At 37.5% G+C, this 13,941-nt stretch overlaps 1 protein-coding gene across 1 annotated transcript in view; it reads right to left on the bottom strand.

The window, feature by feature from the left end:
• Window positions 1–587: 587 nt before the first annotated feature.
• Window positions 588–13,941, bottom strand: part of opn7b (opsin 7, group member b) — a 44,832-nt gene continuing 31,478 nt past the window's right edge. The window contains exons 2-6 of the mRNA XM_042751031.1: window positions 13,202–13,289; window positions 10,904–11,066; window positions 9,051–9,178; window positions 1,896–2,230; window positions 588–1,613 (exon numbers count right to left, since the gene is read on the bottom strand). Coding sequence (XP_042606965.1) covers window positions 1,122–1,613; window positions 1,896–2,230; window positions 9,051–9,178; window positions 10,904–11,066; window positions 13,202–13,289 — 1,206 coding nt within the window. The 3' untranslated portion in view covers window positions 588–1,121. The remainder of the gene's footprint in view (window positions 1,614–1,895; window positions 2,231–9,050; window positions 9,179–10,903; window positions 11,067–13,201; window positions 13,290–13,941) is intronic.

Here is a 13,941-nt window from a genome sequence, read left to right as displayed (position 1 = left end):
CATGGCAACCACGTCTACTGTAACTAAGCTCAAAAATGACTAAAACAATGTCAAATAGCTCCATACATATAGTACATGTAACTTGTGCACTCCAAGTCTACTATATAGCCACATGAGTTCTTTGCAAGAAAAATACGAAAGGTCCCCCCCAATATTTGAAATTCTTGCACCAATCTGCTGCACTCCATCACTCAGTGCTCTGTTTTTAGGATGACAAAAATGGTTAAAAGTTAAATTTTCAACCTGGTCTGCCTCAGCGGGCTAAACAGTTAAATCAAAGTAGGTGAGGTTTACCATTCACAGAAGCAGAGCACGAATTCCAGTGTGATGGCATCAGTTTAACATTGAAAAAAGCATGATAAGAAATTAAAAATCTAATATAAAATGTATTATTAGTCAACTGTTTTACAATAGAAATGTTAAATGGCTGAAAAAGTCACAGAGTTGGCAAATTTCTGTGCTCCTGAATGTTTCTGTGTGTGTACAACGTGACTGGGGAGACCAAACTATATATACAATATATAGAGTGAAAGAGGGAAAGAGAGAGAGAGAGAGAGAGAGAGAGAGAGAGAGAGAGAGAGCACCCACCCCCCCCCCCCCCCCTCAAATTTAAGATATGGTTACGGCCTTGTTTTTGACTAATTTGACAATTATAGTTATTGTTATTGACTGTTATTGAATAATCCGTAGCACAAGAGGGCGCTGCTCTTGTAGCGACCGGCAACACTACTACACGTCCAATATGATCCTTTCAATGCATCTGTCATTGGACCTCAATAATGTCATGAAGCATTAATGATTTTTGTGCGTCACTGATAAATAAATGCAAACTCATGCATACAGGTTTGGAAGGAATGAGAAAGAACACATAACGACAGAATTTTTCATTTTGGATGAACTGTTATCTGAAAGTGGCATGTCAAGTCCAAGTGTGCCATGTAATTTTGCTACCAAATCAAATGTTTCTTGGTATTGTGACTTACCAGGTAGCCAAAAAGTATTTTTTGCTTAATTAACAAGTCAAGTGGTGTAATATCCTCTTGCATATGGAATACTAGTTAGTATGAGACTTTAAGGCAACCTTTTTTTTTTCGTTTTTGCTACGATCAGTTTCTCATGGTCTAAAGGAAGTCGCTGTTGATTTCATTGGAGAGTTGGCTCACTGCCACCTCACTGTGGGTGGAGCCGATGAGGATGCGTGCTGTCCTTTGGGGGGTGATGTCCAGGTAATGCCCTGTTTGTCCTTCTGGACATTGTCTGCATGACTGGGGGCTCTCATTCAGTCCATTAGAGACCCATTTGAGGTTACACTTATCCTTTGTGTTCAGTTTTGAAAGGCTTGTTGTGCTTTTTTGCTGGCTGTCTGTCTGGCATATGCAGGGACAAAGTGTTCTCTTGCATCTTGTGGCGTCCCGGCACAGGGATTTTCGAAAGCTGGGCTTAAAAACGAGGTAGACCATTGGATTGTAGAGGGTGGATGACTTGGCAAACATGGCCGCCAGGGCAAACGCTATTGGAGGTACCAAGTCTGGTTCAGTAAAGGCCACCCACATGGATACCACAGCGTACGGACTCCACGCCATCAGAAATCCAATACATACTGCCACTGACAGCTACATGAAGAGGAAACACATACACAGACAAAAATATCAATACATGTCCTTTAATACAGATATATACATTTGCAAAGGGTCAATGATATGTTTGATTGATTTATGGATTACTAAGTGTATTCAAAAGGACATTAAAAAGCAATTTACGAACAATGAATACAATGACATTATTAAATGTTTTAAATACAAGATATGGTTGCAACTAGTGAGGAATCAGTATTTCTACCACAACCTCCAACAAGATCAACAGAAGTGGAATATCTATTCTCCTTCAGCTCTTACCTTGACGAGAAGTGTCTGCATGTTGGAGATTTTGTTCTGAGGAGAGACGTGCTGCTGCACTGCATGCTGGGCCCCCCGGACCGTCACCAGGATAAGCGTGTAGGAGAGGATGATGATGGTGCAGGGGACGATGTAACAGAAGAAGAAGAGGCAGACTATGTAGACCATGGCAGGTGTGTTGTAGCTGGGCGCGTGCCAGTCGATGCAGCAGGCAGTGCCGTAAGGCTCTGAGCCGTACTGACCCCAGCCTGAGAGCGGACCTACTGCAAACACTGCAGCATAAAACCACACCCCAACCACCAGCAGACGCGCGTTGGACGAGGAGAACTTATTACCTGATCAGAAAAAAAAATGTATCATGTGCATACTAGCATACTATTTCTGCTGTACATCATATACAAATTTCAGGTGCACTTTAGTAGACAGCGTGAGCAAATAAATGCAACCACAGGCAGAATACATTTGGAGTGAATTTCTTTGAATGGGGGGTGGCATAATTACGTGTTTCATAGTACATAGCAAATTGCATTCAACTATCTTAACAAGTTTTTTTTAATTTCATAGAATCACAGCCTGCAATGAAATGCAGTAATCTGTGAAAATTTTAAATTATAAACATCCATCTCCTGCCCCCCCACCACGCACCACACACTTTTTTTTTTTTGCATTAGAAGCTAAAAGTGGGACTTTTTCAAATGCTGAATATGACACTTCGGCTTCAGCACAACAAGATCACAATATATGTGTGAATGAGTCAGAGCCTCAGTAACTTACCGTAAAAGAGGGCAGACAGAGTTAGCCTGTAGGAAAATATTATCGCTCCTCCAGTAAAGGAAAGGGTTTAAGTATACAGCTAAACTCACTCGCAGCAATGAGTGAACGAGAAGGGTTATAATCACTTTAGCCTTTGGCTTTAAAGTACCACCATAAAAATATTACAGTTAAAAACTCATAGGAACTTAAAAAAAATAAGCATTTTACAATGGTTAAATATAAGCAGTGTACTATTAGCAGTCCACAGTTTGTGTTCAGGGTGGAGTGTAATTGTTAATCTGACTTGTTTTCAAGCTATCCTAGATTTCTCTGCCTCCACTGAAAGTTCATTCCACCGCAAACCATGATACATTATTTTCATATTTTAGCTTCTGTTTATCATTTAATGTGTGAATAATGTTTTTTGTAAATAAAAGCCTATAAATCATATAAATCAAAAGTGTCTCTTCAAAACCACTCAATTCATACTGATTTTTATTTGTGATGTCTTTATTTGTGATGTGATGTTTAAACTCGGAACAACATGAGGGTGAGTAGATATGATCCATTTAATATGAAACAGCTAACCTTGAATAATTGAATTTATAATTCATTTATATAATCTTGGTTTTGAAAGAAAGGAGACCTGCTGTCGACATCCAGAGTTTCTGTTTGACTCTACAAACTATTTGAAGTGCAACCGGCTCATAGACAATATCGACACAATACAGTCTGTACTTCACGGAAACAACACAAGACAAATGAACCCCTCCAGGAAGGATCTGGCCCTGCACCTGCATTTAAAGGAAAAGAGTCACAGTCTCATCACAAGCGAAGAGACAGATGGTTTGAGAGGGAAGGCAGATTCTATGTTATTTATTTTGAACAGCTTCTCATCGTGTTTACAAGTCAAACCATCAAGAGTCTACAAGGAGCAAAGTGTGTCAAATGAGAAAGTATTCATGGAAGTATTATTATAGAAACTCTTCACCTTTGCTTGGTGAGCTTTATGATGTTGTGGCATATTGTCAATGAGGTTAAATATTTGGGAATTGCCACATGCCTTGATGTTCTCGAGTTAATGTCCCAAGAAACACATTTTAAGGGCAAGATCATGCACATGATGGTTATCTCATCTGGGTAAATCTCAGCGGTTTAAATGAATAAATAATAACACTAAATTACCCACTGACAGTGAAGATTCATTCATGATTTACTCATGTTATTTTAAACCTCCATGGAGCACAAAAGCAGATGTCAGACCTGGTGCAACAACTTCACACAGCATATTTGTATAACCACGCGAGAGAAAGTCATTCAGTTTGGGAATAAAATGAAGGAGAGGACAATAATATCTCTCATAGAAAGAAACCTGTCATGAGAATAAAGGTGGCTGCCTCTGTCAAACTGGCAAACAGACTCCATGTATGAAGATGTGACCTGCAACAGCATGATTTCACACCTCCCACACAATTACATCTTATCATAAAAAAGTTTAAATACAGATGACTCCTCGCTACCAGATAACTAATGAAAACACTCTGCAGAGAGAACATCCTCAAAATCCAATTGATTATGAAAGCAATTTGCAACCTCTTCACTGTAGCAAAATCAGTATGTAGCACAAACTTGCTTTTATAAAAAGAGCTACATTATTTTGCTCTTTTATATTATTAAAAATGGCTACCATAGTCACGCTGTTGCAGATCTTTACAGGTGGAGCTGGGGAAGGTGGAGGGTTTCTGAAATGTGCTGCAACTGCTACCACAAGCACTAGCCAAGTATTTGAATGTTGAGCAGCAAGCTCATTGGCTACCGATACAAGAGAGAACTTATCAGCTGTGCCATGTGATAATGATGTCATTATGTCATTTTGAGTTAGACCTATCAGACTGTGCCATCTAGAGTTTCAATCCAGAACTTTGGATGTATACCCCTCCAAAATTTCTAAATAAATAAATAATAAAAAATGAAATAAAGAAAATCACAATATTAATTTAATTGTTGGCTGCTTAACAGTTTCCAACACTCTTAGAAATATGCAGAAATCGCATCTTTAGGGGTAGTACCTTGGGGCAGTGCCCTCAAAACCACAGCTTTGCACTTTACTTGTTCCTAAAGGGTTCATAGTAGCTCCATAAGACAATGTTTATTAACTCTAGATTCGGGGATGAACCTACCAAATTGATTTAGATGTCTCACTAATTAAAACACCTAATTCAACTCATCAGTTTCTTAGTGTGTTGAACAGGGTGACAGGGCACCCTGATCTAAAATATTGTGGGAGGTGGGTCCTGAGAACGAGAGTTGAGAAACACTCCTCTATGGTTCTGATACCTAAGTTAAAATGTTTATTTTAGGGTACTGGCCTAGTAACAGACTGTTGTGTGCCTCAAAAAAAGATTTTATTTATTTATTTATTTATTTTTTTCTGACAGTCAAGCAACCTAATATAACAGATAAATGAATTTAACTGATACATTGGCAACAGTTCCAAAAGTGTGTTTTTGTAGTGATGCCATAGAAGAACCATTTTTTGGTTCCCAAAATAACCTTTCAGTGAACAGTTCCTAAAGGAACCATTTTGAAGAACAATTTAAAAATCTAAAGAACCTTTTTCGACTTTAAAGAACCTTTTCTGCATTTAAAATGTTTCATGGGTGTTCAAGGTTCTTCATAGAACCACTGATGCCAATTAAGAACCATTATTTTTAAGAGTGTACTTAACTTCCCACATGGCTCATTCAGTCAGACTGTAGAGCCAGAACTATACTGCTTTAGTGAGAGGCTGTGTCTGTGCATGGCACTCGCTTGACTCTCCATGGGATTCCACCATGTTATATAACCATTTTATGCGGTCTCAGATTTTAGAGATCTTCGCTTCATTTTCATTTCGTGGGATAGAATTATTGCTGCTCTCATGGGATTGAATTATTGCTGCTCTTACTGCTGCTGCTCCTGAGTTTGAAGGTACAAACCAGAAATAGATTTCGTAGAGGGCCATCTGAATGGAGCTTTCTGAGCATTGGAGTTTTTGGAGATATTGTGTGTTCAATGATATGTCAAAATCGTATGTATGTAGTTTTTTTTTATGTATATGAAATTTGCCAGATGGTTTTCCTTGGTCATTATTGTGTATTTTAAAATTAAAATGTATAAATAATACAAAGTGTAGGCCTATTTGAAAAATATCAAGAATACTGTCTTTATCCCTTTGTTTTGTCATGTATCTGATTTATTATTTATTTGGCAGAGATTCAGTTTCACACTGTAAGAGAACTGAAGCAGCACATGCATGTTGTGTTTTTACATTCTAAAAATACTTTAACTTAAGCTATATCTATAATAATTTTAATAGATTTTGTGTTTTATTTTTAAGCAACTCGTGGCAACAGTGTGTTTTTGTTTTCTTTGTGTTACACAGTCCTGAAAGTCATATCGTGACATTCTTTATCTTTTGATATAACCGTTTTTCTTGCATCAAACTGTGAGGATTTTGACAATAAACAATGCACTGCCACTTTAATTGAGGGTGAGCAATGCTGCGAAAATGATCACAACACTGCTCCTATAAGCATGGGCTGGCCCTGATGCCAGTTAGTTAAATGGTGTAAGACAGCTCTCTTATCACAGCAGCCTGCCTCTCCTTGACATGTTGCTCAGTGAAATCAGAATAAAAAGGCCCTTCATCAATCATTTGTTGGGTTGGGTTGCATACAATAGCAAGAGTCATGGGTGGGTGGCAGTTTCAAGGCTGCTGTGTTGCAGAAATTGAGCCGCTGCTCACCCAAATACACACTCATGGCCCTGTTTCTCCTCTATCTGCTTGATTTCACTTTACAACTGATAACACAAACAATCAGTCCACAAAACAATTTTCCTGTGCAGCAATGACAATTCTGTCATCTTTTGACCCATTTAGTGTCACGGTGAATGAGAAAGATCATGTGTAGATGCCAGAGTCTGAGCTGCTGTGCTGCAGAACCTAAATGTTCACTCCTCGCCCCTTTTCTCCTCTCATATGCTTGATTAATCTAAGTCAAACCATTACAAACTTCAAACACAAAACAATGGGTTGCTGGTGTGTAACCAGGTGTAACTGCTAATTCTGATTAAAGCTAAGTAAAAACACACTTGTGATCCCACATTTTATATTAATAACAAATTTAGTGTCTGTTTACTATATATGTATGAGACCCCTGCTTTTAAAACAAAACAAGAAATATTCAATTTAATAGAAAGTATGACCGTGAGCCCCCATCTGACGTGACGTGTTATGAAACAACCTTTTGTTGTTATATAGGTGTAAAGGTTATATCAGTCTTCAGTCTATTAAGTCTCTCAAGTTATAAGCAGTTTCTTTCTTTCATTCTTTCACATTCTCTTTTTGTTGCTGTCCTTTCTGTTGAGCAGTCTTGTTTCTGTGTCTGAAGCACTGGACACGTTGTTTTCTTCCCTGTGAGGAACAAGACTGGCTTTGACATTTCCAACACAATTACTAACCTCACTCTCACACAAAAACCTAAAAGAATTGTTGTCCAGCTGTTTCCTGCTGAAGTGTTCATTTGCAGCATCATGGACTGTCTCCTGTCCACTCGAACCCATCAGGCTCCTGCAGTGTGACACTGGCAGTCCAAAGAAGGCAGAGCCTCCAAAATTGTGTGTGTGTGTGTGTGTGTATATATATAATATATATGTATATATATATATATATATATATATAATATATATATATATATATATATATATATATATATATATAATATTAGAGTCTATATTTTACAACTGTTCATCTGCTTTCCAGTGTATGTAACTCAGATGAATACAATGCATACACTAAATTTACCCTCAAGGACTGAATTAATTGAACTCAATTAAATGGTTTTGGCCTGAATTACATTAGTACAGTACACACACCTCCTGCTAATCAAACCTAGCACCATGCTAAACCAGTGCTAGCAACAGCTGAGCTACAGGTACATTCATAGTGACTATTAACATATGAATTTACATAATTAGATAATATATAATATGTTATTAAGGAACTAATACATTATGACATTTAACTAATAACAATTTATGTATTACTTCATCTATGAATCATTTAGAATGTTCATTAATTGCTGATGCAGTAATAATTAATATATGGTTTGGTTCTTCATGAGTTATAAATTAACTATATACGATTATCTGTGCATTAGTTAAGCATGAATGCTTTTTAATAAGCATTAATGCATATTTGTAAAGTGTTATCAAAAATACACTTTTTAACATTATATAATAATGACATTATAAAATACAAATGTTCCTTAAAAATAAATAAATAAATAAATCTAGTCACAAGAGAAAAAAGTAAATATGGCAACTGTTAGTATAATTATTATTATTATTATTTTTATTTCTAAGAAATCTGAACAATATCTCTTGCAGAAGTGAAGCCTGGGGTGAAGATAGTGATCGTAATCATTTGGCTCACACCAGCTGCCTCTGGTACAGTACGCACAGTTAATAAATAATCTTTTTTAAAATACAGTCAGTGTATTTTAATATCATAAGCTTTCTAGGCCAGCCAATAAAGAGTTCCCAGATAAAAAGCCCCCATTTCATTTTGTTTGTTAAATAAACACACAGTGAGCATTGTATTCACGTGTCCTGCACCAAATTTACCAGATTTTTCTACTTTGGATTTCATGAAAGCAACAGCATGTGAAGGCTTGAGATCTGCTTTATATTTATTATCACATGACACAAAAGTTTCTAAAATGTTTCTGATTTCTTTCTTTCTTTCCTTCTTTTGAACCTAAATGAATAATATAGCCACAAGTGGCACAAATGTGGAGAACGTGGCAAAAACAGCAAATTTGAAATACCAGATGCTGTTGTTTTTGTGGTAAGCTGTGCACTCATGTTCATTCATCAGCAATGTATGACATTTGTCAGGTATCATCAGATAGTACTACTGTACCAAGTTTTGACAATGCCTGCTGTATATCTGTCAGACAATTTGATGAAGCAAAATACTTTTGAAAGTTTTCTTTCTTAAAATTATTTTTGTCATAAAAGGGTCTGTGGATCAGCAAAATACTTCAGGAATTCAGGGAAAAATAGATGAAAAAGAGTGCAAAAAGAGTGAAAAAGACTGTTGCCGTGCACTGTGCATATTTTCCCACACTGGCATAGCAGAACGGTTGTTTAGTGATAATACAGATTCTTTGAGGAAATTATCAAAAAAATTTACATTACATCTGGACCTAACCACCCCATAATGAGTAACTTGGCTGAGCTCTCAAACAGCCGTGTGCCTTTGGCCAACAGGAACCACAGGAGGTGACAGGAGATGCATTTGATACACATTTTAACATCATATTCTGCTTGATTATGTTCAAACAAGACCAGTCTTACCGTAGTTGGGGCAGCAGACTTTGAGCCAGCACACACATGACAACACGGTCAGGTTACTCAGGCTGCAGATACCAAACAAAACTCCACAGAAGGCATAACACATACACATCACCTCCGTGAACAACCACCTAAAAAGAGAACAAGACATGTGCATCATGTAATCCAATTTTTGTTGTTTTCTGTTATTATTGCTATTGGACTGTTTGCCTGAGGCTCTGGGGTACAGGTGAAAATGTTGTAAATAATGTTCAGTTTCTTGCACAGACCAATCATTTTGCTTTATAAAACCTCAATATATCATCAGGTATTAATTTTATGCTGCCTGTATATGCTTTTTTGAGTCTCAAAGAGATGGTAGCTGTGGACCTGCATTTTATGAATCCCCAACTTTGCATTTAGTGAACAAATTCAAATTGAGAAAACGTTGTGTTAGTGAGGACAGTTTTTCAGACAAAAGTTGGGAGAAACTAAAAACTGAATACATAACGTTGTTAATGCAATTTATGCAGTTTAGTTTATTCTGTGTACTATACTTGATAGGTATAATACTAAAACTGTCCGTATGATCTCTTGAATGCTGGTTTTTGCATTGTAATAATAATAATCATAATAATAAGCAAACTATATAACACTCCAAATTAAACAGCAGGATGTATAGTGTGGACTTGTGTACATGCCACAATTTTATTGTTTATAAGTTATTTATATTGAAAATTTCACTGGCTGCATTAAAAATGTGTATCCGGGTGTGTGCACATTGAATACTAAATATTGAGAAAAAAGTGCTAAAGATTGAGAAAAAAGGTTCAGATTGCTGCATGCAATGACTTGAGCATTATTTTCCACCTCATGGATCAGAGATCAAAATCAGAAAATAGTGAAAATAAATGTCCAAGACTGGTTTAGTGGGGCAGTGTTTTATTTGTTTTATTTTTTTATTTTTTTTATTTGTTTATTTTGTGTATGGTCATAGGTAGTATTTGTGAACTTTGTACATAACCTATGAAGCAGTGGCAATAAGGTATATAAAAACATTAACGCAAAAGTAGAGAGTCACTGGTTTGTAACAGTTCAATGAAAATTCATGTTGCAGTTCCATATGATGTCTGCATAATTTCCTGTTTAATTAATTTTGCCTCATTTCATAAGTTCATCTCGACACTGGTCCATTTCTCACTGCATACTACTGCAACTGTAACTGTATGACCAGTTTAGAAATAACCAATAGTAAAAACCTGGAATAACAGCTCAGATTAAGGATATGTGTGTGTTTATTCAGCAAATGTATATACTTTTATTGAAATACTTTACTAGTTTTATAGTGGATATAGTGTCTCTACCTGCCTTCCATTCTTGTCCTTGGAAAATAATTTTGCATGAAAAATGTACAGGCTTGACAAACTCTGAATATTGATTCTGTGCTATTTAATGTAGCCCCAATAATACCAAATTAAAACAGCTACTCTTGCTTTATCTTTATTCTTCATTATTTATTAGGTTTGTGAAGGGGAACAAGGTTTAGGTTTCAAAAGCAGAGTGGTTCCTACATGATCAATGATAACAGCTTACTACACAAATTAAAAGAGAGGAAAAAAAGGAATAGTATCATCAAAAGGGTCAATCATCATAGAGATCCAGCTCTGAGGACCCGGAGGCTGCTCTCATGTGTTTCCAGCTGTTAAATCTGATTTAATTTGCTTTTATTATGCTGACGCCTTTAAGCCGATGAGGGAGAACAAGATGACCCCCTTTAATGAGTCTCAAGAGGACACAACAAAGATATGTATATATGTAAAGAGAGATGGGAAGACTCTCATTGTACAAGAAACATCCCTGACGTGAAAGAGATTTACCTGTGAGCAAAAGCAGAGGGAATAGCAAAGGGAAAGAGGAAGATGGTCATGCCCAGGTCACTGATGGAGAGGTTGATGATAAAAAACTCGGCAGGCTTTAAAGACAATTTCTTACGATAGGCTACAAACAACAGAGTGGTGTTTCCCATCAGAGACAGCACACCTGCAGTGAAAGAAAGACATATGCAACCAATCAATCAAAATTAATGCTAAAGCTGCCTTGAAACAATAGCAAAAAGCACTATAACAGGGGTGCCCAATCCTGTTCCTGAGATCTACCTTCCTGCAAAGATCAACCCTGATCAAACACAACTGAACCAACCTCATTCTTCAGATCTCCAGGAGCTCTTGATCATTACAGACAGGTGTGTTTGATCAGGGCTGGAATTGAACTCTGCAGATATGAAGATCTCCAGGAACAGGATTGGGCACTGCTGCGCTATACAAACAAATGTGAATTGACTTGAAAAGATAAGGCTATTACAGTAGTACACAGACTGAATCTGTTATTTTAAGGGTTAAACAGATAATACTACACTTTTAGTAGCTGAAAGCTTTATTAACATCAGTTTTATTAGATGCACAGGATGCAGGTTTTAAATGACCGTCATTCCAATTCTGTGGAATTCTGTAGTGATTTCTGGAGGTGCAGATTTTGTTTGGTTCTAAAGGATATTAGGCAAAAAAAACTTCAATCATGGAAAAATGTTTCTTGCTTTCTTTTCTTATTTTTTTTTTAAATAATTAATTAATTAATTGTACCATGAACACCAAAGTGAAATGAGTATGTTATTTCTTAATCAAAAACCATGATTTTTGATTTTATATTTAAATTGTATTTTTTCGTTATTAATGTTTTTGTCTTTGGGAAAATAAATATTTTGGATCAATATTTTTTTTAAAAATCAAAGGGGTCATGAACTGTACTCATCATTGTACTATAAACACATCCTGTAAGTTTCAGAACTCAAAACTTTCTCATTAGCCTAAAAACAGTTTATACTGAAGGCAGTCTGCCAAAACAACAGCTTGTGGAATGTGCCACTCTGTGATGCAATAGTGAGGATAAACTCCACTTCCACAAAAGAAGATCAATGCCTGTTTCGACATCACTGCCTGTTTAGCCCCACCCACCGATTCTATCTCAGTGTCTGTTAGGCCCCACCCACCTATTCTACATCATTGCAGGTTTAGCACCTACCCATCAATTCGACATCGATGCCTGTTCGACATCACTGCCTGTTTAGCCCCACCCACCGATTCTACATCGCTGACTGTTTAACGATCCTACATCGCTGCCTGCCCACCGATTCTACATCACTGCCTGTTTTAGCCCCACCCACCGATTCTACATCGCTGCCTGTGCATTTAGCCCCACCCACGATTCCCACACGCCTGTTTCTAGCCCCACATCACTGCCTGTTTAGCACCCCCCCGCCCACCGAGGTTCCTACCCATCAATCGCTGCCTGTTTAGCCCCGCCGGCACCACCCACCAATTCTACATCGCTGCCTGTTTAGCCCCGCCCACCGCTGCCTGTTTAGCCCCGCCCACCGATCCTACATCGCTGCCTGTTTAGCCCCGCCCACCGATTCTACATCACTGCCTATTTAGCCCCACCCACCGATTCTGTCTCAGTGTCTGTTAGGCCCCACCCACCTATTCTACATCATTGCAGGTTTAGCACCTACCCATCAATTCCATCAATTCGACATGCCGATGCCCCACCGATTCTACATCACTGACTGTTTAGCCCCGCAAACCGATTCTACTTCACTGCCTGTTTAGCCCCACCCATTATCTGACAGTAATATCGCAAAACACAAGTGTGAGTAACTGTTTTCATTACATGCTCACTATTGCTTTGTCTGTTAAACAGATCGTTTGAATTTGTTAGTTACTTTTTTCATTATCTGTGTTTATTCCATCTATGAAGGACATGGGGGGGGGGGTCAAAAAAGGAGACACAATGGCCTATTACTTCTAAATTATGATGTTTTAAAGCAAAAATATTGATAACATTATAAGTGGACCTCAGAGAACAGTACAAAAACACTAAACAAAACAAAGGCAGTTCATGACCCCTTTAAATGTTTGCAAACCATAAATATAATTTGAGAGAGGGAGAGAGAGAGAAAGTATTTTTCAATATAGAACCTGAACCAATTAATCTTGGTTCAGTATTAACATGATTCTCAGTTATTATTCTTAATTAAGCTTATGCTTTATAATAAGTTGCTTACAGAATTAAAAACAATGTTAAGCCAATATTTTTAGGCTACTTTGACAGACACTTACCAAAGATGGTGTAGACAGTTCCCAAGAGCAAGTCATTCTCTTTCGATATTCTGGACTGAAACATGCCTGTTCCAGATGAGTTTTCCATCTGTGCAGAAGAAGACAAGGAGCAAATGTAAGACCAGTAAGTATTTGTTTTATTTTGCACACCATCCTCTTTAAATCTGAAAATCCATGTTGTTGGATTCAGTCCTTTTCCCAGAATTGATCAATGATCAATGCATTTCCATTAGCACCTGCTCCAGTTTAAAAGATGAGAAGTTCTCCAGAAACGAGAGAGTCTCATTATGTCTTACCATAAATCAATTTTGCTCTGAAGTGCACACAGTCCACATGGCAAAGAGATGTAGCATGCGCGCACTGATGCATACAGCACACACACTCACAGCACTAGAGCATGACGGTGTGTGTAGAGACTCTAAATGGGACCACTGGATGAGATGATGAATATTGTGAATCATACTACAATCCTATAACATTAATCTGGAGTAGTTTAAATAGAGCACAGAGACTATTCCGAGGCAACACATGTGTGGTAATATGTCGGTGCTTCTATTGCTTTCTCATTACTAAAACATCTTGCCTTCCTCTACTTTCATCTTTAGCCTGCGGGCACCTGACCCAGAGGAATATATCACACACAACAAATGATCCAGTGCTCCATATCCTCTCTCCCAGCCTACGGCAAGATATTTTATCATACAAAATATCGCTTTTTGATATCAAGAATAAAACATTTA

The sequence above is a fragment of the Cyprinus carpio genome, chromosome B23, assembly GCF_018340385.1.
Source record: "Cyprinus carpio isolate SPL01 chromosome B23, ASM1834038v1, whole genome shotgun sequence".
In the NCBI taxonomy this organism is placed as follows: Eukaryota; Metazoa; Chordata; class Actinopteri; order Cypriniformes; family Cyprinidae; genus Cyprinus; species Cyprinus carpio.
Note: the sequence above shows the minus strand (reverse complement) of the source record. Positions and strands in the feature narration are given on the sequence as shown.